This window comes from Saccopteryx bilineata, chromosome 2, assembly GCF_036850765.1.
Source record: "Saccopteryx bilineata isolate mSacBil1 chromosome 2, mSacBil1_pri_phased_curated, whole genome shotgun sequence".
NCBI classification, from domain to species: Eukaryota; Metazoa; Chordata; class Mammalia; order Chiroptera; family Emballonuridae; genus Saccopteryx; species Saccopteryx bilineata.
The window spans coordinates 189,300,570-189,325,945 of NC_089491.1; the positions used below are offsets into that span (position 1 = coordinate 189,300,570).

Genomic DNA, 25,376 nt, shown 5'->3' on the forward strand with positions numbered 1-25,376 from the left:
CAGGCACTTCATTTGTTTTTACTAGCTGCTACTTGTTCTGTAGCAGCTACTTAGACATTAAAATTAGTAATTTTTGGTCAAAAGCTCATGATCCAGAAAGCAAATCTGTTTTGAGGAACCCATGTTATGACATCAAGAGCCATTTTTAAGAAAGTTACAATACAGAAAGGCAATAGAGTCTAGTAGTTCAAGAATATGGGTTCTGGAGCCTGAATCCTGGCTCTGGCACCTACTACCGTCTTCCAGCTGTGTGATTCTGGCCAAAATAAGCGACCTTTCTGGATCTGAGTTTCCTGATTTGTATAATAGAGATAACACTGACATTGTCAGGTTCTTTGGGGGAATTAAACGAGATAATATATTATATGAAGTCCTTAGCCCAGTGGCTGGTACAATGCAGGCACTAAGTTTGTTTGCAGAAAGTCATTCAGTGTTTTTAGGTTGTTCTGGGACTGCCCACTGCAAAGCAGTTTCCTCTGAGGTGGCATCACACATAGTAATGTTCTATGAAAGCTGACAGTAATCTGACAAAACAGGCCATGCTATCAGGTTAGTGTTTGCCCAGGAAACAGATTTGCATCTCCGGACTGGTCTTCTGGTGATGGTGAGCTACTTCAAAGACATTAGGATGGGACCAGAAATGGTCAAATTTTCAGATTATTTAGGAACCTTCTGGATCTACTCACATTTGCAAATTCTACCTCAGCTCTCCAAATGCTCATTGACCCAAGAGTCCTGCCCAGCCTGTAACAGCACATGGGCTCCTGACTTTCACTTGCTTGTGTTCACTTGTATTCTGATACTTTCCCATGTCTTTGACTTGTCTCTTCAATAAATATATATGTTCCCTTGTAGCAGAAGGAACTAAATCTTGTACTTTTTTAGAGGAGGACATGATTTTACCTCTTACGTGGAATATGTGTGAATCAATTATTTGACTAACATGGTGCTAGTCATTTGCAGCCAATATTTTTGCCTACCCTTGAAGAAAAGAGAAGACAGCTGCTGGTTAGTATTCCGTTAGACCAGACCTTCACCACGTGGCAGCACCATCGCCTCGATTGAGGTTGTCCCTGACTATCAGTTTGTCAGACACTGATACTGCTGTGACGGGCTTATCCAGTCCCAGTTGGACCCTCATTGTGACTGGATAGGCACTGAGGGTGGTGACACAGTGCTTAGTTGAGGGGCTATGTATGAGGTCATTTGAGGGTCACTAGTGCCCCCATTTGAGGTAAATTATGGACAGTGGGGTTGAAACCCGGCACAAGGTTGCGTCCATACCCAGTCAGGCCACTAGCAGGATTCACTCTTTGCAGGCAGTCACCTGAGCAGCACCAGGAGGCTGGCCAGGCCCTAAGGTTACAAAAAGAGCAAGATCAGCCCTTGCCCTGAAGGCACTCCGATCTTGTCAGAGAGAATCACAGCTAACTTGAATGATCTGTCTGCCTGTGCTAGGCCTGGTGCTGAGCACGTTACACACATGAACTCACTTAGTATCACCCTAATGTTCACTGATGCAAAGGATCTTCTTTGTTTCCCTTCTGTTTGTTTTCTAATTCTTCCAATAAAACTAGTAAAACATGGTAACATGGGGTAGCTTCTTTAGAGCTTACTGTGTTAAGAGCACATTCATTCCCAAAGAATTTGAAATGATTCATAAAAAAGTACAATAAATAATTGAGCAAACATAGATGGATGGAGAATACGAGGTTAAGACTAGTATGGAGATATGGGCTGCAAGCTTTCTAGTTGTCCAGAAAGAAATAAAAATAAAATAGACATTTGCAGGATGAAGGGGCCCATGGCTTAAAAACACACCAGGAGGAGTACAACTTTTCAGTGAATTGGGAGGTGAGAAAAATGACTTCTTCTCTCCTACTGGGAGAGGTATGTCCAACAAACTCCTCAACCACATGACTTAGAGAGGGAGTGTCACAGGACTGGGAATTATTATATAATGCCCTTTAGCAATGGCCAGTGCCTAACACCAAAGCAGAACTTTTAGAGGTGATGTTGTGGGCTGACATGATCCAGTGATTTTAGAACTATTCAAGCATTGAAATGTCTGAGCTGTTTTCTATGACTCGGTTGCTCAAAGTCAGGCTTTTGCTATCCAGGGTTACATGAGTTCTAAAACCATGATTTGAACTCAGGTCTGACAAACTCCAGGATCTGTGGTCCTTAGGGTAAATTGTAACTTCCTACCCCAGCCCGGAAGGCTTTCTGGACATTTCAGTGCTGCTTATTATATAACAAGGAATCTGTTCTCTTCTTTTTCATGAGAACAGAATGTAACAACATTGACATATTGAAATAGTCTTCACTGAGTAAGTGGAGTTAATACCATAAGACTCCTTGCATGTGTCACAGTAAAAGATATTTGTAGCCACTCCTCACATTTCCCTAAAGATTTCTTTTTATCAAATCAGTCTTCTCCAGCTGACCAGCCTTTCACTAAGAGAAATGAATGAACAGAATAGGTGTTCTCGTTGAGGCCTATATCTGGGTTTAACCAAGTAAGTATCCACACTTTATGCCCCCTGGTCGCCCCGCCCGGGTGTGGGATGGAAGGCCACAGCCCCGGGCCTGGCTCAGACTCTGAAAGGAAAGTCCCAATGGCAGCCGGGTTCCTGGAGAGCGGGGAGGGAGCAAGCAGGAGAGGAGAGGAAGGAAAGCAGGGACTGGGGACCAGCCTTACTCGGAGTGTGAATGACCAAGGGCCCTCGAGAGCAGGAAGCAGCGCAGGCCAGGACACTCACGGAAAGCTCTTATCTAAACAGAGGTGGCCAGGACGCTGGATCACCTCCACCATTGTCCGCGGAGCTGACCCAAAGCCTTCAATCCTGAAAAGTCTTCTCCACTCCCCCATCTCCATTCAGACAAGAAGTAATTTTCAGTGTGGGCTCCAAGGCATCACAAGGTCTCTCACTGCACAAGAAAGCCAATCCTCCGGAGCCCCTCAGCCAGACCCTGTGCCTGCCCTGCAGGCCAGGCCCCTTTTCTGCCGCAGAGAGGCAGGGACCATTCTGTCTAAACACTCCCTCCAACTCTGTGCCTCTTCCTGCCAGCATTCTTTCCCCTATATTGTTCTATTTGTTTTAAGAGAATGTGAGAGAAGGGGAAAAGATAGTGTTTTCAAATTCTGTTCATCGGATGGCGCAGACACACTCCCACTGCTGTTCTGACACCACAGCCACAGTAGCGGGAAAGTTCCCGTCAGGCCCGTCCACAGGATGGCTGCCACGACGGGGACGGGACCAATCTGTTCTTTATCACTGCTCTGCCCCTTTGTTTCCTAACTTGAAATGATTCAATATTCTTTACAAATAGATCCTAATCACAATTAGCACGTGCAGTCCAATCTCATTAAACAGATAAGCAGAGTCCACACACAAGTCCTCCGATTTCATCATCAAAAAAAGAAAGAGAAAATTACTGTCTTGCAACGCTGTAGAGCTTTCTAGAGTCTCTTTTCTTCCTCCCCCCAATAAATATGCTGTAATTATAAATTAATAGATACATTCACTCCTAGGCAATGGTTCAGGCGCATATAGGTAGCCATTGGGGCTTGGAGCATTCAGTTCACCACTGCACACCCCTACCCACCCCTCAGAGGCCCTCTTTAAAGTCAGTTGCCTACTATAAATGTATTTACGTTCATAGTAAAATAAGCTAGCTTTAGCTCAGAACAAGCTCAGGGATCATGCAGACAAAGTTACCAGGAAAAGAAAAATATTGTGATAAAAGTTAGATTTTATATTTTGTTCCAAAAAAAATTTTTTTAATGATAAAACTTATCAGCCAGTAGAAGGCCAATAGTTCCTATAATTTTAGTATCAAAACTTTTTTATGACTAAAACTAACCAGAATTTATGTTAAAATGTAATTATATTCCTCCCTCCTTTCCCCCTCCACCAAAGTCTAGGTGTCTCTTCTCCTTTCGGAAAGTTAATACTTCATTTCTCTTCATGTAACTTGTACTAATGGGACTCAGTGGAATCCCAGAGCTTTCCCTTTAGCAAGTAACCCTGTGCCAGACTCACCCCGTGAAGCGTTGTGGGAGGTCTGCGAGGTGACTTGGGAGCAGAATCCATCTCGTGGTAGACTGCGTGGTGGTATGGTAGAAAGAGTTAGGAAGATCTGGGCTCTAATGCCAGGGTGACTACCTTCTCTGTGAATCAGAGCAATATATTTGATTTTTCAGAGTCTCAGTTTTCTTACTGGTGAAGGGTTTGTGAAATGGGGCCCATGATACCTGCTTCATTCGATGACTGATAATTTGTTGAGCTTAACTGTGTATGCATAGCTCTTAGCCCGGGCCTGGCACTAGTTTCACTTCAGCCAACCAAGAATCAGAATTTAGGAGAACAGAGGTTTTGAAACAAAGATCAGCTTAATATCATTTATCATAAGGAGAAAGGAGATCCTTTTTAAAAAAAATAATAATAATAATCTCTTTATCTTAAGATTCAGGCTGTAGAGTAGACCTTCTAGAGTTGGGGTGTTTATGAAGCTTGCTAGCAATCACTTATGAAATGAGAATTGTATAACTGCAAGAGTCTTGGTTACCAAACAGGCACTGAACAGGTGGGCGATCTCTAGAAAGACGGACTGAAGGGCTGAGCCGTCTCGCCTCGTTCTTCAGAGTCCATCGCGTTTTTACAGGAGGGGTTCCCTTCAAAGAAGGCTGATACTAACCATCTGTGGCTACAGCTCACTCAGCAGGACTCTGCCTTCTGATGCCACCAGATGCAATGATTCAGTCTCTAGAGAAATAAAAATGCCAGCTCCTCATTGTAGGGGGAGAGAGAGAAAGACAGAGGGTGAACAAAGTCCAAACATCGGAACTGTCCAAAGCCAGCACCTTGGGAGAAGCACAGGGGAACACAAGAGGGCCCTGGGGCTGTGCACTGTGCATTGTACTTCTTGTGTTGGATTTGTAAAGGTGACTAGAAATTTAGTTCAGAACCTGTGGGATGACCAAGTGAGCTCTAATATAAAATAATCGCAGACCATGCACACATTGGACATACAATGAGAGTTGTTTGCCAAATTTTGGAAAAAAACTGACCATGTTATGCAAAGAAGATTTAAAAAAGACCCACTCACTGAACAAATGGTATTCACGTGGTGACTATTTGACAGCCTTCTCTTCCTATAAACATGAAAGCACTCACTGAAGTACAGTGATTTCTTGTTACATGGTGATTTTAGTTGGACACTATGTTCCGTAGGATGTAAGGATTCAGTACACAGATTCTGGAATGAACCAGAACTGATTCTAATTCTGCCTCTGTCACATATCGGCTGCTTAGCCTTGGGTAATTACTTAAACTCTCTAATCCTCCACTTCCTTATCCATTAAATGGGGGATGAGAGTACCTACTTTTTAGGATATTGTACAGATTAGTGAGATAGTTTATATGAATCACCTAGCTCATAGAAAATATAGTAATCTGTATTGTAGTAGAGAAGAATATGCATGGTTTGTATTGTAATTATTATAACCTTTGGTGATCAACTTGCCTGTTGGGACCAGCAGTCAATATGGTCTAGATACTAGGTTTGACTCTGGTGTTGGCTTTGTCTTTTTCTGTGGCCCCAGACTTCCTTTACCTGTCTTTGCTCATAGAGGAGCCAAATATTTATGAGTATGAAAGGAACAGGGCAAATTCATCACTACCACAGGAAAATCAACCCAAAGCATGTAGGTCAATAATGTCATCTACATCTCTGGAGGGTGCTGTTTCCCTAATGTGTCAAGAGAAGAGCCTGGTAACTTAGACCAGATGGAGAGCCCCACAGATGGCGCCTGCTTAAAGTTAGACCAACATGTCACATTAGGGTCCCAGCTCTGTGTGTTGGGTACAAAATTGGCTGCTTTCTTTTGATTTATTTATATCAATCTCTAGTCTGAAACTAACTTGTTTCAACTCCAGGGCAATGGATGAGATGACAGTGAGTATATGCTCTTATCCCGGAAGATTTCTTTTCCCCTCTCAATGGTTATAAATACCTCCATGCTATTGTACTTGGCATGCTGCATGCAAATGGAGGTTAGAGCCCCAAAGCTCATTAGGAAAGGGACAGAGGCTTGGAGCAGAGAGAGGACAGGGTAGAGCTGAAGCTGATAACAGTGGCCTTGTACAGAATAGTGCCTGGGAGCTTTCTTATCTCCCTCTGGCAGGAGGTGCTGTGGGCTTCCTGTGCGAAATCAGGAGTGAACGCTGCTTTCCTCTTGTTGTTCGGCTTCCTCCCTCCTCAAGACGGTTCCCAGCACAGTGATTATCTTTGCATCTTCAAACATGGCACAATCGACTTCCTTAAGAGCTTGATGTATTCTTAAGGCTTAGGCAAACTCCCCTCCCCCTAAATCTCTTTTCAAGTGCTGTTATATAGTCAGGCTCCTAAATGACATTCTATTTTTATGGTTCCAATTACAAAGAGGGAAAAATAACAGTCTCCAAATTAGAAAACAGCCACAGAATCTGTCCTTTTTCTTGGGAGGACCTTGCCGCAGTCTAGCCTACAGTTTCCATACTGGGGCTTGTGCCAGCCTGGGGGGGAGGTCAGAGGTTTACAGTCCCTAGTGAACTCCGCCAATGGACTACATTTCCCTCAGGAATCGCCCAGACCTGCTTTACTCTCTCACATATTTCTCTGCATTTCCTGAAGACCAAGACTATGAAACTAAGACCTTTGTCTAAGGCCTCTCTTATCTTTTTTACTTCTTGGTGGTGGTGGGGGGGATGAAATTAAAGTCTTCTTTTCCAGATACAAGAGAATTTCAGCTGTTTGATGTCACAATACCCAGTATACACGCAAGTGTCTAATATAGGCGTCCATGTGTCATAAACCCTATATACCTGTAATGTAATATACATTATATATACTCATATGTACTGAGTATGTTAGCGAAGTAAAGTCAAATACTAGTTCAAGGTATGGATGTTATAGTCTAGGAAATGGAGAATACTAATAACAAAAAATAGGGCCACATGACATCACGATTTGAAGACTTCACCATTAAAATGTCTCAAGTAAAGGAGAAAGTGTGTAGTTTCTCTGTGGTTCAGTTTTCTCCACTAACAGAGAAAACAAATCAACCCAACTGAGCTGATAAGTAGAGAAAACTGATTTTACTTATTTTACCAGATAAAAATCACAGAAATTCCTTAAGGGGCAGTAGCTCCTTATTAATTCTTTTTTTACATTTAATTTTATAATCTAACTGTAAAAACAGACATTTAAAAAACATTTTGGAGAAAATCTGATATATGGACTGGAGACAAACAGCACTAGGAATTACTGCTGATTCTATCAGATATAATAATGGCACTGTTGTTATACTAGAAAATGTGCTTCTTTTTTTTTTTTGAGATGTGCACTGAAATATGTAGGACAAAAATGACATGATGGATGGGATTTGCTTTATAATACATATAGAAAAATAAAAAGAAATAAGGGACAGATGAAACGAATGTGGCAAAATCTTAATTGTTAAATGTGGGTGGTTGGTATATAAGGGTTTATTACACTATGTCTACTTACCAGTATGTTTGAAAATAATAAACTAAAACAAATGAAAATTCTTACTAGAAACAACATATCAGTACCTCGTGCCTGTTTGTATGTTTACACATGTTTATGGAGTGCCAATTACCTGCTAGGCCCTTGCTTCACTATAAGGACAAAGTAAGTAGATGTACTTGTCCCTTTGGAGCTGTTGGCCCAGTGGGGCCTGGGAAGCGCTAGACAGAAACTCGGAAAGTGTGGGTGCTCTGGGGGAGGACCTTACAGGGCAGCATGCCCAGGAAGGGAGACCGGATAGTGTCACATTCTGGAGTCCTTCCTCAGCTCCAAAGACAGAGAAATAATCACAGCACTTTCTGCTGGTCGTTGCAAACCCCTTCTGTCTTCCCTTTCCCTCACTTATTGTATCTTCTCACATAAATCATGGCTGCCTATGGCTCCTTAAAATCACACACTCCCTTCTTTCTGGGCTTGTTCTCTAACAGTTTCTCCTAGCTTGAAAATCTCCAGCGTCTGCCCCACACACATGCAAATTAAAGCCCAGAAACCTTTCTGCTCACCACAAATTCTCATCCAAAAACTGACAATACAAAACACTTCAAAAAATGTTCACAGTGTGAGTAAACAGAAAGATAAACACTTCGGTTCATCGGGCAGAGGCCCTGGCCGAGGGCACCTGCAGGTAATCGAGTCGGGCGTCTGCAGGCACTTGTCTCTCCTCACCCGCCTGGGATGGCAGAAAATGTAAACCATGGGAGCCTGCCCACAGACACAGTTTCGAGACACCTAAAATATCTCTCCATGTGCATTGTGTTTCTAATAAATCCCAAGGAATTTTTCAAGATGTATTTGTCATAGGTGAGTGGTTCTGATCGTGAGAACAGTGAAGAGTCATGGGGGTCAGAATAAGCTGATAGACAAGCTCCGGTTGTGGGTGGTGAGGGCGTCCAGCCCTTGGTGGCTGCGTGAGTGAAGGCAGAGGGCTCAGAGTGCCTATAGCATATCCCTGTGATACAGTAAGAACAATTCCTTACTTTTCTGTGCTGTCTTTTTTTTTTCTTAAATTGAACTTATTGGGGTGATATTATTTAATGAAATTGTATAGGTTTCAGGTGTACAGTCTATAGTACATCATCCATACACGGCATTGTGTGTTCACCACCCCAAGTCAAGTCTCCTTCCGTCACCCTCTACCCCCCTTTGTCCTCTTCTACCTCCCTCACCCCTCTTTCCCGCTGGTAGTCACCATATCATTGTCTGTACCTATGAGTTTTTGGGGGTATTTTAGAAAATTAACTTTAACAGGGTGACATTGATCAACAAGAGTACATAGGTTTCAGGTAAACATTTCCATAGCATTTGAGCTATTGATTATGTTGTATACCCATCACCCAAATCAAATTATTTTCTGTCACCTTATATTTGTCCCTCTTTATACCTTTCTCCCATCCCCTCCCCCATATCTGTGATGTCTTTAATTAACAAAACATCTGCAAGTAAATTAAGTCATTTGATACTTACATAATCCTGTGAGATAACAAGGGGGGAATATTTTTGTTCTTATTTTTTAGAAGAGAAAATTGTCATACAGCTAGGAGAGCTCAGGGCGGGACTGGGACTTAGGCCCCCTGACTCCTGGCCTAGTACCCTAAGCTTACAAAACCAAAACACAATTTGACAAGGAAAAATGGTTTCTGGAGGGTTCTGGTTGGAAAAGCAGGTAGGGAGTGGACTGTGGATGGCCTTGACTGTCAGGCAAGGAAGCCGGGGCTTTCTGCAGCAAAGGTTTTGAAGCACAAAGGAGTGCACTGGAAACCAGCACTTTCAGGGGTTGGACTAGGAGCAGTTTTGGGGATGATGGAGGAGAGGGAAAAGCCGACGGGCAGGGGGCCAGCTGGGACACTAGTGCCCTGCCCGCGTCAGAATGGACTTAGATGTCTTTTTATTGTTTGAAGTTTTTATTGATATAGGATGTAGGATTCATAAAATATCATAAATGATCAATAAATATTTACATCAGTGATTTGCTAGCAAACCATATGAAAATAGAAGCTCCTGAATAATAGTGTGTCTGAGAGAATATATTAGCTTCCAGATACAGGTCAAACTCTCTCTTTAAAATGGTTAGTAACTAGCTTAAAATAATCAGAGAGGTTTTGTGGACTTTAGAATCAAAAGTGATTTAAAGATAAATAATTTTAATGCCCTTATTTTATAATTAAACACTTGAGGCCTGAGAAGTTAAAGAGTTTTCCTTGGAACTCCCAAACTTGAAAAGAAATAGACTGAACTTAGTAACTGCGCCATAGCCACTTGATTAGCCTTGGAAAAAATTACCTACATAATGGAATATTCTGGTTGAAAGTCAGCCTTTTTTTTTTTTTTTTTTTTAATTTTATTTTTTTAATGGGGTGACATCAATAAATCAGGATACATATATTCAAAGATAACAAGTCCAGGTTATCTTGTCGTTCAATTATGTTGCATACCCACCACCCAAAGTCAGATTGTCCTCCGTCACCCTCTATCTTGTTCTCTCTGTGCCCCTCCCCCTCCCCCTTTCCCTCCCCCATTCCCCCCTCCCCCCCGTAACCACCACACTCTTATCAATGTCTCTTAGTTTCACTATTATGTCCCACCTACGTATGGAATAATACAGTTCCTGGTTTTTTCTGATTTACTTATTTCGCTTCGTATCATGTTATCAAGATCCCACCATTTTGCTGTAAATGTTCCGATGTCATCATTTCTTATGGCTGAGTAGTATTCCATAGTGTATATGTGCCACATCTTCTTTATCCAGTCATCTATTGATGGGCTTTTTGGTTGTTTCCATGTCCTGGCCACTGTGAACAATGCTGCAATAAACATGGGGCTGCATGTGTCTTTACGTATCAATGTTTCTGAGTTTTGGGGATATATACCCAGTAGAGGAATTGCTGGGTCATAAGGTAGTTCTATTTTCAGTTTTTTGAGGAACCACCATACTTTCTTCCATAATGGTTGTACTACTTTACATTCCCACCAACAGTGGATGAGGGTTCCTTTTTCTCCACAGCCTCTCCAACATTTGCTATTACCTGACTTGCTAATAATAGCTAATCGAACAGGTGTGAGGTGGTATCTCATTGCCGTTTTGATTTGCATTTCTCTAATAGCTAAAGAAGATGAGCATCTTTTCATATATCTGTTGGCCATTTGTATTTCTTCCTGGGAGAAGTGTCTATTCATATCCTCTTCCCATTTTTTTATTGGATTGTTTGTTTGTTTGTTGTTGAGTTTTATGAGTTCTTTGTATATTTTGGATATTAAGCCCTTATCTGAGCTGTTGTTTGAAAATATCATTTCCCATTTAGTTGGCTTTCTGTTTATTTTGTTATCAGTTTCTCTTGCTGAGCAAAAACTTCTTAGTCTGATGTAGTCCCATTCATTAATTTTTGCCTTCACTTCTCTTGCTTGTGGAGTCAAATTCATAAAATGCTCTTTAAAACCCAGGTCCATGAGTTGAGTACCTATGTCTTCTTCTATGTACTTAATTGTTTCAGGTCTTATGTTTAGATCTTTGATCCATTTTGAGTTAATTTTTGTACAGGGGGAGAGACTGTAGTCCAGTTTCATTCTTTTGCATGGAAAGTCAGCCTTTTATAGATGTGAAATGCTATCATTTCTTTGAGGTTTCCATTCATTAACATAACTCATTTTCTTTTGTGTGTTTGCATGTTTCCTCCACTGGGAACTAATTAAAATCTAGATATTAAAATTTTTAATTTATGCAGTTTTATTTCATATTTAATATTTAGAACTGGAAGAATGTATGAAGATACACTGGTGTGGGTTTTTCAGATCAGGCAAAATATATTTGCAATTTTTAAGTTTTGAAGATGGATAACGAGGGAAATCTAAGGAAAAGAAAAAAATACGATTTTGTTACCCAAGCACTTACCCAGTGATTTTCATTCTACATATCACTTGGGACTGGACCATGCTGCAAAGCAACATAGTAATGACTTGCTTTTTTAAAAAATAGGTATGACTTTTGCTCCAATAATGAAGAGTCCTTTATCCTGGATCCTGACAGCAACATCGGAAACAGAATTGAGAGCATCACTCAGCGCACGGCAGTAATAGAAGGAAAGAATAAGGTATTCTTTGTAAAAATAAGCATGGAATATTTATTCTAAAAACACAAACTCAGCTCCTCATCTGGGTTTATTAGAACCAGAAGTAATTCAAATGCTCAAACAGGTCCTGGCCAGTTGGTTCAGTGGATAAAGCATCGACCCAGCATGCAGACGTCCCAGGTTCAATCTCTGGTCGGGACACACATGAAAAGAGACCGTCTGCTTCTCTTTTCCTTCCCCTCCCCTTTCCCTCCATCTTCCCCTCCCACAGCCAGTGGCTCAGTTGGTTCGAGCATCACCCACAAGCACTTAGGACAGCTTGGTTGATTTGAGCATTGGCTCCAGACCAGGTTGCAAGAGTCTATCTCTCTATCTCCTCCTCTTACTAAATGCTCAAACAAAAATTCAGAGAGAAGGAAGTATTGCTATGTGTCCTCACAGAGAGCTACACTGAGACAGCTCAGGCACATTCTGCTCCAGCTGACTGCCACCCAGAGCAATGAGTGCTTGGCCCAAACAGAAGAGGGGCACTGCCTTGTCCACATTGGTGGTTCTTAACCCTGGCTGCTTATTAAAATACTCTCCCAATTATTATTACGTTTGAATCTCTGGGTTAGAGCCCAAGGTTTATGAAAGCTCCCAGAAGATTCTAGCATGTGAACAGGCCTGAGAATCACTGCCGTACATAAGGTGGGGTGGTGGTAAGCAAAGGCAAAGATGGAATGCTCCCATTTCACAAAAGACCTTGTTTACTCCTCTGTATTTGCAAGGGCAAAGCTTGATGACATTGGGGTATACAAACACACAGTATTTCAGGATTCTCTGACTTAAGATATGCAAACAAAACCACAATGACATACTATCTCACAGCTTTTAGAATGGCTATCATCAGAAAGACAAGAGATAAGTGTTGGTGAGGATGTGGAGAAAAGAGATCCTTTGTGCACTGTTGGTAGGAATGTAAATTGGTGTCACCACTGTGGAAAGCAGTATAGAGATTCCTCAAACAATTAAAAATAAGACTACCACCTGACCTGTGGTGGCACAGTGGATACAGCATAGACCTGGAATACTGACTGAGTCTCCAGTTTGAAACCCTGAACTTGCCTGGTCAAGGCACATATGGCAGGCAATCAATGAATAACTAAACTGAAGCAACTATTGAGTTGATACATCTTGCTCCAACACTGCCCCTTCATCTCTCTGTAAAATCAATAAATAAAATCTTAAAAAAAAAATAGAACTACCATATGATCCAGCAATCCCACTTCTGGGTCTATCTGAAAAAAATTAAAATGCTAACTCAATAAGCTATACATACCTCCATGTTCATTACAGCATTACTCACAATAGCCAAGATATGTTAACAACCTAAATACTCATCAATGGATTAGTGAATAAAGAAAATATGATGTGTACATGCAACAGAATATTATTCAGCCATAATAAAGAATTAAATCTTGCCATTTGTGACAACATGGACAGACCTTGAAGACATTATGGTAAATGAAATAAGTCAGGGAAAGACACTTAGATGCAGAATCTAAAACAAACAGAAACAAGTTCATAGATACAAAGAACAGATAGGTAGGTGGTTGTCAGAGGCAGGGGCTAGGAGTGGAAAAAAATGGATGAAAGGAGTCAAAAGGTACAAATTTCTAGTTAAAAATAAATAAGTCCTGGGGATATAATGTACAGCATGGTAACTACAGTTAATAATTCTGTATTGCATATTTGAAAATTGCTAATAGAATGAATCTTAAAAGTTTTCACAAGAAAAAAATTATAACTATGGTGACAGATGTTAACTAGCAATATTTTGCTATATACACAAATATCAAATCATTGTGTTGTACATCTGAAACTAATATAATGTTCTATGTCAACGATATCTCATTAAAAGAGAGACTTCAACCCCCCACCCCCAAACATCTCCGACCAGCAGGGTCTAGCAGGCATCTTTTCTGCCACTCCTGGGCTGTTCATTTTCTACTTTCTGATTTCCACTGAGCTTTAGTAAAGCCAACACCTTGTGAACCAGGCAAATCTCAGTGGGTCTCAGACCTGGTGGGGTTTTTTTCTATTGAATTAGTGAAAAATACACATAAAAATCTGCTATTACAGGACAGGGTAGTGATGTTTTAAAAAGAAAAATATATCAAATTACCCCTTGCTGAAATGTCTATTTATACTTGTATATCTTGATTTGGGGGAGTCTGTTAACATGGATGCTGTCTGCTTGAGTGTGATTATGCCAATGTCATTTATTTATTCAGCTGTGTTCTTTGCATTTGAAGGCAATAAAGTAGATGGCATCATTTTCTATGCAGGGTTTAACAAAAACAGTAACAACAAATAACACCTGATTTCTTCATTGGGTGAAATTTTAGACTGGGGTGATAAGATAACTCAAAACCACAACTAAAAAGTGGCAAATGAAAAGCTCAAACTAAAGTCTTTCTGTTCCAGAGCCCAGAACTCTGCCAACTTAAGCCAATACAGAAAACAATTAAAACGGTGATGGCTGTTATACTCCTATCAACAAACACGTGTCAAGGATTTAAGAAACGTTTTTTATAACTAGCTGTAGTTGTAGGTGCTTTGCAGGGTTTTTTTCTTTAATGCAAATGACTGATAGTTTAAAACATTCCATAGTGTATAGCTATTATTGAGAGAGCAGTTTAGTCATATACTTAGGAAAGAGGAAATTCTATAAATTTAAAAGTTAAATTTGCGTGACACTACATTAAAAAGAAAAAGGAAATTACCTCAGGGTAAAAATCAAGTTAGTTGTCACAAAGTACTAGAAGATTTTAAGATGCTATTGAATGTGCCAATTCACTTTGCCTTTTCCTGACCATGTCAGGTGGGGCACTCTTAACTGCTGGATATAAAACAAGAAATTAGAAACTTAATTTCTACAGTAATTTCTAATGCTTTTTTGGTATCCAACCCACCACCAAAAAAAGAAGAAAAAATACAGTAGAAAAGAAAATGGAAAAGGAGAAAGCTAGGTGAGGTTCCTGGGTAGACTGAACCATGAAGTGTAGCTACTTCCCTCTGTAAAGAATACCTGTGAAAAAATGGTGGGAGTGGAGTAACAAAATGTGGGTTAGAAAAAGGATCTTCCCTGCCTAATGTGCAATTTTGTGGTTATGCAGATGTTTTAAATATACAACTCCAGGCCTGACCAGTGGTAGCAGTGGATAAAGGGTCGACATGGAATGCTGAGGTCACTGGCCAAAATCCCAGGGGCTTGCCTGGTCAGGGAACATACAAGAAGCAACTACTATGAGTTGATGCTTCCCACTTCTCTCCACCCCCTCCTGCTTCTAAACAAATTAATTTATATATATAAATATCTCCATACCCAGTTGGCACTTGTGCCATCCACACATAGTTAGGAGCAGTGGGGTCAGTCTCTGCCATTTTCTATCTTGTATAACCATATGCAAATCAGTTTACCTCTCTAAACCTGACTTCTCATTTCCAAAAGATGGAGCTAGTATTATTGAAGGCCTACCCAATTTGCCTGTTGTTATAAAGATGATTGTCATTTACACCTTAATGCAATTTCCAAGTTAATTGTGATCATATACAATGAAGACTATTTGTTAAGCAATTATTTGCAATAAAAAAGAAACAATACTCTTTCTAAACAAAGTTCAGATACATATGTATATCTACATATATATATATAATATCAGTAGTTGTAGATAATAATTCACTTAGACTTAAGTAAATTATTAATTTCATGTTCTAAATTTAAAAGCATTTACTTCTTTTACTTTTAGGATCTACTAATATATCCTTTTTTGGTCTGAAAAGTTGTCTCTGATATGATGATGGTAATGGAATGTTTGCTATTTCAGAATGATTCACACTGGTCTTTTCTTTACAAGTCAAACTGCTTTTTGGCTCTGGCCGGTTGGCTCAGTGGTAGAGCGTCGGCCTGGTGTGCAGAAGTCCCGGGTTCGATTCCCGGTGAGGGCACACAGGAGAAGCACCCATCTGCTTCTCCATCCCTCCCCCTCTCCTTCCTCTCTGTCTCTCTCTTCCCCTCCCACAGCGAGGCTCCATTGGAGCAAAGATGGCCCGGGCGCTGGGGATGGCTCCTTGGCCTCTGCCCCAGGTGCTAGAGTGGCTCTGGTCACAACAGAGCATCACCCCCTGGTGGGCAGAGCGTCGCCCCCTGGTGGGCGTGCCGGGTGGATCCCGGTCGGGCGCATGTGGGAGTCTGTCTGACTGTCTCTCCCAGTTTCCAGCTTCAGAAAAATACAAAAAAAAAAAAAAAGTCAAACTGCTTTTATTTTCTGTACATTTTATGAAAGTAAAGCCCCCACTTAGACCATAGACTCCTTTTCCCTGTAGTCGCTGTATCAGCATGGACAGCAACACCACCCCACAGACCAGTGGATGCGGGCCTGTGGGGTACCTATTGAATTTGAGGGACTTGCATTTTTTTCTCTGTTTTGTTTTACTTTTTTCATGTAATTCAAGTAAGAGTGTAGGGGACAATAAAATTCAATTTCTTAGTGGCAAGTTTTGGCCTAGATTTATGAAAAATGAGTCATCAGTGGAGTTGCTAATAGCAAATGTGAAGTTTTTATATTGTTCAAATGGGGCAGTCAGACTATGGGTCTGTAGATATGGACTAGGAAGGAGAAAGAGCCTTGTGTTAAAAAAAAATAAAAGAAAGGAAAGAAAACAGGGAGTAACGTATCACAGCACTAATTCTGTGAGGCTGTAGAATCGTGACAGTCTTAGGGTCTTAGCATCATTTCTGTTGAAATCATTTTGAGGTGAGACTGCGTGTCCTGTGTGAGACAAATCTGTGGCAGAAGCATTTGTCCCTAATCACAGAAGTGCAGCTGGCATTGCATTTCCCACACAGTCCCTAGTTTGTGCTAATTTTCATGTTGCATGCTCCTGTCACTTGGCTCACGCATGCCACCCCAGGTTAATTTTAGATTCTTCCATGACCTTTCCCAGGTCTACTTTTATGTCTCCCTGAGACACTTGAAAAGAAACTATATTAGAAATATCCCAAAATTAAAATCACTGTTCCAGCCTGACCAGGTGGTGGCGCAGTGGATAGAGCGTCGGACTGGGATGTGGAAGGATCCAAGTTCGAAACCCCGAGGTCACCAGCTTGAGTGCAGGCTCATCTGGTTTGAGCAAAAGCTTACCAGCTTGGACCCAAGGTCGCTGGCTTGAGCAAGGGGTCTGAAGACCTCCTGGTCAAGGCACATATGAGAAAGCAATCAATGAACAACTGAGTTATCGCAATGAAAAACTAATGATTGATGCTTCTCATCTCTCTCTGTTCCTGTCTCTCTGTCCCTATCTGTCCCTCTCTCTGACTCTCTCACTGTCTCTGTAAAAAAAATAAATAAATCACAGTTCCACATATAGATATTTTTTAAAAAAACTATTGCTGGAGATTAGGTTGAATTACACATCATCCCATCCATTCTGTGCCGTGAGGCTCCAACCACATTGTCACGGCTAATCCTTAGCAAAGAGGAAGGAAGGAGTATGAATAACTTCCAGACTTACAGTACCTGATGACAGTTTTCATCAGTGTTTCTGAGTCAGACGTCAGAACCAGAGAATGACCTCTAAAGGAAGTATTCTCAAGGAAAAATCCAATTCAAAAAATGGACAGACCTCTACCAATAGATCTATGCTATCAGATTTGAAGAGTTTTAAGGCAAGAGGCAATGTAAAGGTTAAACGCCTAAGTACTAGAGTCAGACAAACCCAAGCGGAGGCGGATTTAATGGCAAGTGTACCAGGCACACCAGGTGCACGCCCTGGGGTCCGACTTCTGAAGGGCCCCGCAACACTCAACTTTACACTTTTTTCTAATGTAAGGGGTCCAATATTTTCTTCTGTGCCTGGGGCTTCAAACGACCTTAATCTGTCTCTGAACCCGGGCATAAATTCTGCCCAGATCTGTCCATGCTACCGTGTACCTTTGGAGTGAGTCACAACCTCTGTGACCTCAGTTGTCTCTTCTGCGGATGAGGTTAACACACATACCTCACAGGGCTATAAGGAGGATTAAGTGAGAGTGCTTTGTACACTATCTGCCACACAGCAAGAGGCACGTAAAAGTACCCAGAACCAAAGAAATAATGTAAACCCCCATCGATATAATTTTCTAGTTCAATTTCAATTCAAACTTTGGAGAGGTGAGTTCTGGGGCAGGCTTTACTCTAAGGTATCTGTGTTAGAACGAGTCATTCAGACAAAATAAAAGAAACTCAAATGCATTTGTGTTTCTATGGTTTATCATAAGACCTGGATTCGTTTTACTTCTAGGTACCTCAGTGTCATTCTGATTACACAAAACTTCTGAGCTATCTGACTGTGTTGGACTCCTGTAAAATGCTATCTACCTGACTGTGTTGGACTCCTGTAAAATGCTATCTACCTGACTGTGTTGGACTCCTGTAAAATGCTTTCTACCTGACTGTGTTGGACTCCTGTAAAATGCTATCTACCTGACTGTGTTGGACTCCTGTAAAATGCTATCTGTCTGACTGTGTTGGACTCCTGTAAATGCTATCTACCTGACTGTGTTGGACTCCTGTAAAATGCTATCTACCTGACTGTGTTGGACTCCTGTAAAATGCTATCTGTCTGACTGTGTTGGACTCCTGTAAAATGCTATCTACCTGACTGTGTTGGACTCCTGTAAAATGCTTTCTACCTGACTGTGTTGGACTCCTGTAAATGCTATCTACCTGACTGTGTTGGACTCCTGTAAAATGCTATCTATCTGACTGTGTTGGACTCCTGTAAAATGCTATCTGTCTGACTGTGTTGGACTCCTGTAAAATGCTATCTATCTGACTGTGTTGGACTCCTGTAAATGCTATCTGTCTGACTGTGTTGGACTCCTGTAAAATGCTATCTATCTGACTGTGTTGGACTCCTGTAAAATGCTATCTGTCTGACTGTGTTGGACTCCTGTAAATGCTATCTACCTGACTGTGTTGGACTCCTGTAAAATGCTATCTGTCTGACTGTGTTGGACTCCTGTAAAATGCTATCTACCTGACTGTGTTGGACTCCTGTAAAATGCTATCTGTCTGACTGTGTTGGACTCCTGTAAAATGCTATCTGTCTGACTGTGTTGGACTCCTGTAAAATGCTATCTGTCTGACTGTGTTGGACTCCTGTAAAATGCTATCTATCTGACTGTGTTGGACTCCTGTAAAATGCTATCTGTCTGACTGTGTTGGACTCCTGTAAAATGCTATCTATCTGACTGTGTTGGACTCCTGTAAAATGCTATCTATCTGACTGTGTTGGACTCCTGTAAAATGCTATCTATCTGACTGTGTTGGACTCCTGTAAAATGCTATCTATCTGACTGTGTTGGACTCCTGTAAAATGCTATCTACCTGACTGTGTTGGACTCCTATAAAATGCTTTCTACCTGACTGTGTTGGACTCCTGTAAAATGCTATCTACCTGACTGTGTTGGACTCCTGTAAAATGCTATCTACCTGACTGTGTTGGATTCCTGTAAAATGCTATCTGTCTGACTGTGTTGGACTCCTGTAAAATGCTATCTATCTGACTGTGTTGGACCCCTGTAAAATGCTATCTACCTGACTGTGTTGGATTCCTGTAAAATGGTATCTACCTGACTGTGTTGGACTCCTTTAAATGCTATCTGTCTGACTGTGTTGGACTCCTGTAAAATGCTATCTACCTGACTGTGTTGGATTCCTGTAAAATGCTATCTACCTGACTGTGTTGGACTCCTGTAAAATGCTATCTACCTGACTGTGTTGCACTCCTGTAAAATGCTATCTATCTGACTGTGTTGGACTCCTGTAAAATGCTATCTGTCTGACTGTGTTGGACTCCTGTAAAATGCTATCTATCTGACTGTGTTGGACTCCTGTAAATGCTATCTACCTGACTGTGTTGGACTCCTGTAAAATGCTATCTACCTGACTGTGTTGGACTCCTATAAAATGCTTTCTACCTGACTGTGTTGGACTCCTGTAAAATGCTATCTACCTGACTGTGTTGGACTCCTGTAAAATGCTATCTACCTGACTGTGTTGGATTCCTGTAAAATGCTATCTGTCTGACTGTGTTGGACTCCTGTAAAATGCTATCTATCTGACTGTGTTGGACTCCTGTAAAATGCTATCTACCTGACTGTGTTGGATTCCTGTAAAAAGGTATCTACCTGACTGTGTTGGACTCCTGTAAAATGCTATCTGTCTGACTGTGTTGGACTCCTGTAAAATGCTATCTACCTGACTGTGTTGGATTCCTGTAAAATGCTATCTACCTGACTGTGTTGGACTCCTGTAAAATGCTATCTACCTGACTGTGTTGCACTCCTGTAAAATGCTATCTATCTGACTGTGTTGGACTCCTGTAAAATGCTATCTGTCTGACTGTGTTGGACTCCTGTAAAATGCTATCTATCTGACTGTGTTGGACTCCTGTAAATGCTATCTACCTGACTGTGTTGGACTCCTGTAAAATGCTATCTACCTGACTGTGTTGGACTCCTGTAAAATGCTATCTGTCTGACTGTGTTGGACTCCTGTAAATGCTATCTACCTGACTGTGTTGGACTCCTGTAAAATGCTATCTGTCTGACTGTGTTGGACTCCTGTAAAATGCTATCTACCTGACTGTGTTGGACTCCTGTAAAATGCTATCTGTCTGACTGTGTTGGACTCCTGTAAAATGCTATCTGTCTGACTGTGTTGGACTCCTGTAAAATGCTATCTGTCTGACTGTGTTGGACTCCTGTAAAATGCTATCTATCTGACTGTGTTGGACTCCTGTAAAATGCTATCTGTCTGACTGTGTTGGACTCCTGTAAAATGCTATCTACCTGACTGTGTTGGACTCCTGTAAAATGCTATCTATCTGACTGTGTTGGACTCCTGTAAAATGCTATCTATCTGACTGTGTTGGACTCCTGTAAAATGCTATCTACCTGACTGTGTTGGACTCCTGTAAAATGCTATCTACCTGACTGTGTTGGACTCCTGTAAAATGCTATCTATCTGACTGTGTTGGACTCCTGTAAAATGCTATCTATCTGACTGTGTTGGACTCCTGTAAAATGCTATCTGTCTGACTGTGTTGGACTCCTGTAAATGCTATCTACCTGACTGTGTTGGACTCCTGTAAAATGCTATCTGTCTGACTGTGTTGGACTCCTGTAAAATGCTATCTACCTGACTGTGTTGGACTACTGTAAAATGCTATCTGTCTGACTGTGTTGGACTCCTGTAAAATGCTATCTGTCTGACTGTGTTGGACTCCTGTAAAATGCTATCTGTCTGACTGTGTTGGACTCCTGTAAAATGCTATCTATCTGACTGTGTTGGACTCCTGTAAAATGCTATCTGTCTGACTGTGTTGGACTCCTGTAAAATGCTATCTACCTGACTGTGTTGGACTCCTGTAAAATGCTATCTATCTGACTGTGTTGGACTCCTGTAAAATGCTATCTATCTGACTGTGTTGGACTCCTGTAAAATGCTATCTACCTGACTGTGTTGGACTCCTGTAAAATGCTATCTACCTGACTGTGTTGGACTCCTGTAAAATGCTATCTGTCTGACTGTGTTGGACTCCTGTAAAATGCTATCTATCTGACTGTGTTGGACTCCTGTAAAATGCTATCTGTCTGACTGTGTTGGACTCCTGTAAATGCTATCTACCTGACTGTGTTGGACTCCTGTAAAATGCTATCTGTCTGACTGTGTTGGACTCCTGTAAAATGCTATCTACCTGACTGTGTTGGACTCCTGTAAAATGCTATCTGTCTGACTGTATTGGACTCCTGTAAAATGCTATCTGTCTGACTGTGTTGGACTCCTGTAAAATGCTATCTTTCTGACTGTGTTGGACTCCTGTAAAATGCTATCTGTCTGACTGTGTTGGACTCCTGTAAAATGCTATCTACCTGACTGTGTTGGATTCCTGTAAAATGCTATCTACCTGACTGTGTTGGACTCCTGTAAAATGCTATCTGTCTGACTGTGTTGGACTCCTGTAAAATGCTATCTATCTGACTGTGTTGGACTCCTGTAAAATGCTATCTGTCTGACTGTGTTGGACTCCTGTAAAATGCTATCTGTCTGACTGTGTTGGACTCCTGTAAAATGCTATCTACCTGACTGTGTTGGACTCCTGTAAAATGCTATCTGTCTGACTGTGTTGGACTCCTGTAAAATGCTATCTGTCTGACTGTGTTGGACTCCTGTAAATGCTATCTACCTGACTGTGTTGGACTCCTGTAAAATGCTATCTATCTGACTGTGTTGGACTCCTGTAAAATGCTATCTGTCTGACTGTGTTGGACTCCTGTAAAATGCTATCTGTCTGACTGTGTTGGACTCCTGTAAATGCTATCTGTCTGACTGTGTTGGACTCCTGTAAAATGCTATCTATCTGACTGTGTTGGACTCCTGTAAAATGCTATCTGTCTGACTGTGTTGGACTCCTGTAAATGCTATCTACCTGACTGTGTTGGACTCCTGTAAAATGCTATCTGTCTGACTGTGTTGGACTCCTGTAAAATGCTATCTACCTGACTGTGTTGGACTCCTGTAAAATGCTATCTGTCTGACTGTGTTGGACTCCTGTAAAATGCTATCTGTCTGACTGTGTTGGACTCCTGTAAAATGCTATCTGTCTGACTGTGTTGGACTCCTGTAAAATGCTATCTACCTGACTGTGTTGGACTCCTGTAAAATGCTATCTATCTGACTGTGTTGGACTCCTGTAAAATGCTATCTATCTGACTGTGTTGGACTCCTGTAAAATGCTATCTATCTGACTGTGTTGGACTCCTGTAAAATGCTATCTACCTGACTGTGTTGGACTCCTATAAAATGCTTTCTACCTGACTGTGTTGGACTCCTGTAAAATGCTATCTACCTGACTGTGTTGGACTCCTGTAAAATGCTATCTACCTGACTGTGTTGGATTCCTGTAAAATGCTATCTGTCTGACTGTGTTGGACTCCTGTAAAATGCTATCTATCTGACTGTGTTGGACTCTTGTAAAATGCTATCTATCTGACTGTGTTGGACTCCTGTAAAATGCTATCTACCTGACTGTGTTGGATTCCTGTAAAATGGTATCTACCTGACTGTGTTGGACTCCTGTAAAATGCTATCTGTCTGACTGTGTTGGACTCCTGTAAAATGCTATCTACCTGACTGTGTTGGATTCCTGTAAAATGCTATCTACCTGACTGTGTTGGACTCCTGTAAAATGCTATCTACCTGACTGTGTTGCACTCCTGTAAAATGCTATCTATCTGACTGTGTTGGACTCCTGTAAAATGCTATCTGTCTGACTGTGTTGGACTCCTGTAAAATGCTATCTATCTGACTGTGTTGGACTCCTGTAAATGCTATCTACCTGACTGTGTTGGACTCCTGTAAAATGCTATCTATCTGACTGTGTTGGACTCCTGTAAAATGCTATCTGTCTGACTGTGTTGGACTCCTGTAAATGCTATCTACCTGACTGTGTTGGACTCCTGTAAAATGCTATCTGTCTGACTGTGTTGGACTCCTGTAAAATGCTATCTACCTGACTGTGTTGGACTCCTGTAAAATGCTATCTGTCTGACTGTGTTGGACTCCTGTAAAATGCTATCTGTCTGACTGTGTTGGACTCCTGTAAAATGCTATCTGTCTGACTGTGTTGGACTCCTGTAAAATGCTATCTATCTGACTGTGTTGGACTCCTGTAAAATGCTATCTGTCTGACTGTGTTGGATCCTGTAAAATGCTATCTACCTGACTGTGTTGGACTCCTGTAAAATGCTATCTACCTGACTGTGTTGGACTCCTGTAAAATGCTATCTATCTGACTGTGTTGGACTCCTGTAAAATGCTATCTACCTGACTGTGTTGGACTCCTGTAAAATGCTATCTATCTGACGGTGTTGGACTCCTGTAAAATGCTATCTATCTGACTGTGTTGGACTCCTGTAAAATGCTATCTGTCTGACTGTGTTGGACTCCTGTAAATGCTATCTACCTGACTGTGTTGGACTCCTGTAAAATGCTATCTGTCTGACTGTGTTGGACTCCTGTAAAATGCTATCTACCTGACTGTGTTGGACTCCTATAAAATGCTTTCTACCTGACTGTGTTGGACTCCTGTAAAATGCTATCTACCTGACTGTGTTGGACTCCTGTAAAATGCTATCTACCTGACTGTGTTGGATTCCTGTAAAATGCTATCTGTCTGACTGTGTTGGACTCCTGTAAAATGCTATCTATCTGACTGTGTTGGACTCCTGTAAAATGCTATCTATCTGACTGTGTTGGACTCCTGTAAAATGCTATCTACCTGACTGTGTTGGATTCCTGTAAAATGGTATCTACCTGACTGTGTTGGACTCCTGTAAAATGCTATCTGTCTGACTGTGTTGGACTCCTGTAAAATGCTATCTACCTGACTGTGTTGGATTCCTGTAAAATGCTATCTACCTGACTGTGTTGGACTCCTGTAAAATGCTATCTACCTGACTGTGTTGCACTCCTGTAAAATGCTATCTATCTGACTGTGTTGGACTCCTGTAAAATGCTATCTGTCTGACTGTGTTGGACCCCTGTAAAATGCTATCTATCTGACTGTGTTGGACTCCTGTAAATGCTATCTACCTGACTGTGTTGGACTCCTGTAAAATGCTATCTATCTGACTGTGTTGGACTCCTGTAAAATGCTATCTGTCTGACTGTGTTGGACTCCTGTAAATGCTATCTACCTGACTGTGTTGGACTCCTGTAAAATGCTATCTGTCTGACTGTGTTGGACTCCTGTAAAATGCTATCTACCTGACTGTGTTGGACTCCTGTAAAATGCTATCTACCTGACTGTGTTGGACTCCTGTAAAATGCTATCTATCTGACTGTGTTGGACTCCTGTAAAATGCTATCTACCTGACTGTGTTGGACTCCTGTAAAATGCTATCTATCTGACTGTGTTGGACTCCTGTAAAATGCTATCTATCTGACTGTGTTGGACTCCTGTAAAATGCTATCTGTCTGACTGTGTTGGACTCCTGTAAATGCTATCTATCTGACTGTGTTGGACTCCTGTAAAATGCTATCTGTCTGACTGTGTTGGACTCCTGTAAAATGCTATCTACCTGACTGTGTTGGACTCCTGTAAAATGCTATCTGTCTGACTGTGTTGGACTCCTGTAAAATGCTATCTGTCTGACTGTGTTGGACTCCTGTAAAATGCTATCTTTCTGACTGTGTTGGACTCCTGTAAAATGCTATCTGTCTGACTGTGTTGGACTCCTGTAAAATGCTATCTACCTGACTGTGTTGGATTCCTGTAAAATGCTATCTACCTGACTGTGTTGGACTCCTGTAAAATGCTATCTGTCTGACTGTGTTGGACTCCTGTAAAATGCTATCTATCTGACTGTGTTGGACTCCTGTAAAATGCTATCTGCCTGACTGTGTTGGACTCCTGTAAAATGCTATCTGTCTGACTGTGTTGGACTCCTGTAAAATGCTATCTACCTGACTGTGTTGGACTCCTGAAAATGCTATCTGTCTGACTGTGTTGGACTCCTGTAAAATGCTATCTGTCTGTGTTGGACTCCTGTAAAATGCTATCTGTCTGACTGTGTTGGACTCCTGTAAAATACTATCTACCTGACTGTGTTGGATTCCTGTAAAA

The 25,376-nt window shown here is 41.4% G+C and overlaps 1 protein-coding gene across 3 annotated transcripts in view; it reads left to right on the forward strand.

Moving 5' to 3' along the window:
* The window catches only part of FLT1 (fms related receptor tyrosine kinase 1), a 314,728-nt gene that overhangs the window by 89,769 nt on the left and 199,583 nt on the right, over positions 1 to 25,376 (forward strand). For all 3 annotated transcript variants that reach the window (XM_066258944.1, XM_066258943.1, XM_066258945.1), the window contains one exon: positions 11,564 to 11,678. In XM_066258944.1, coding sequence (XP_066115041.1) covers positions 11,564 to 11,678 — 115 coding nt within the window. The remainder of the gene's footprint in view (positions 1 to 11,563; positions 11,679 to 25,376) is intronic.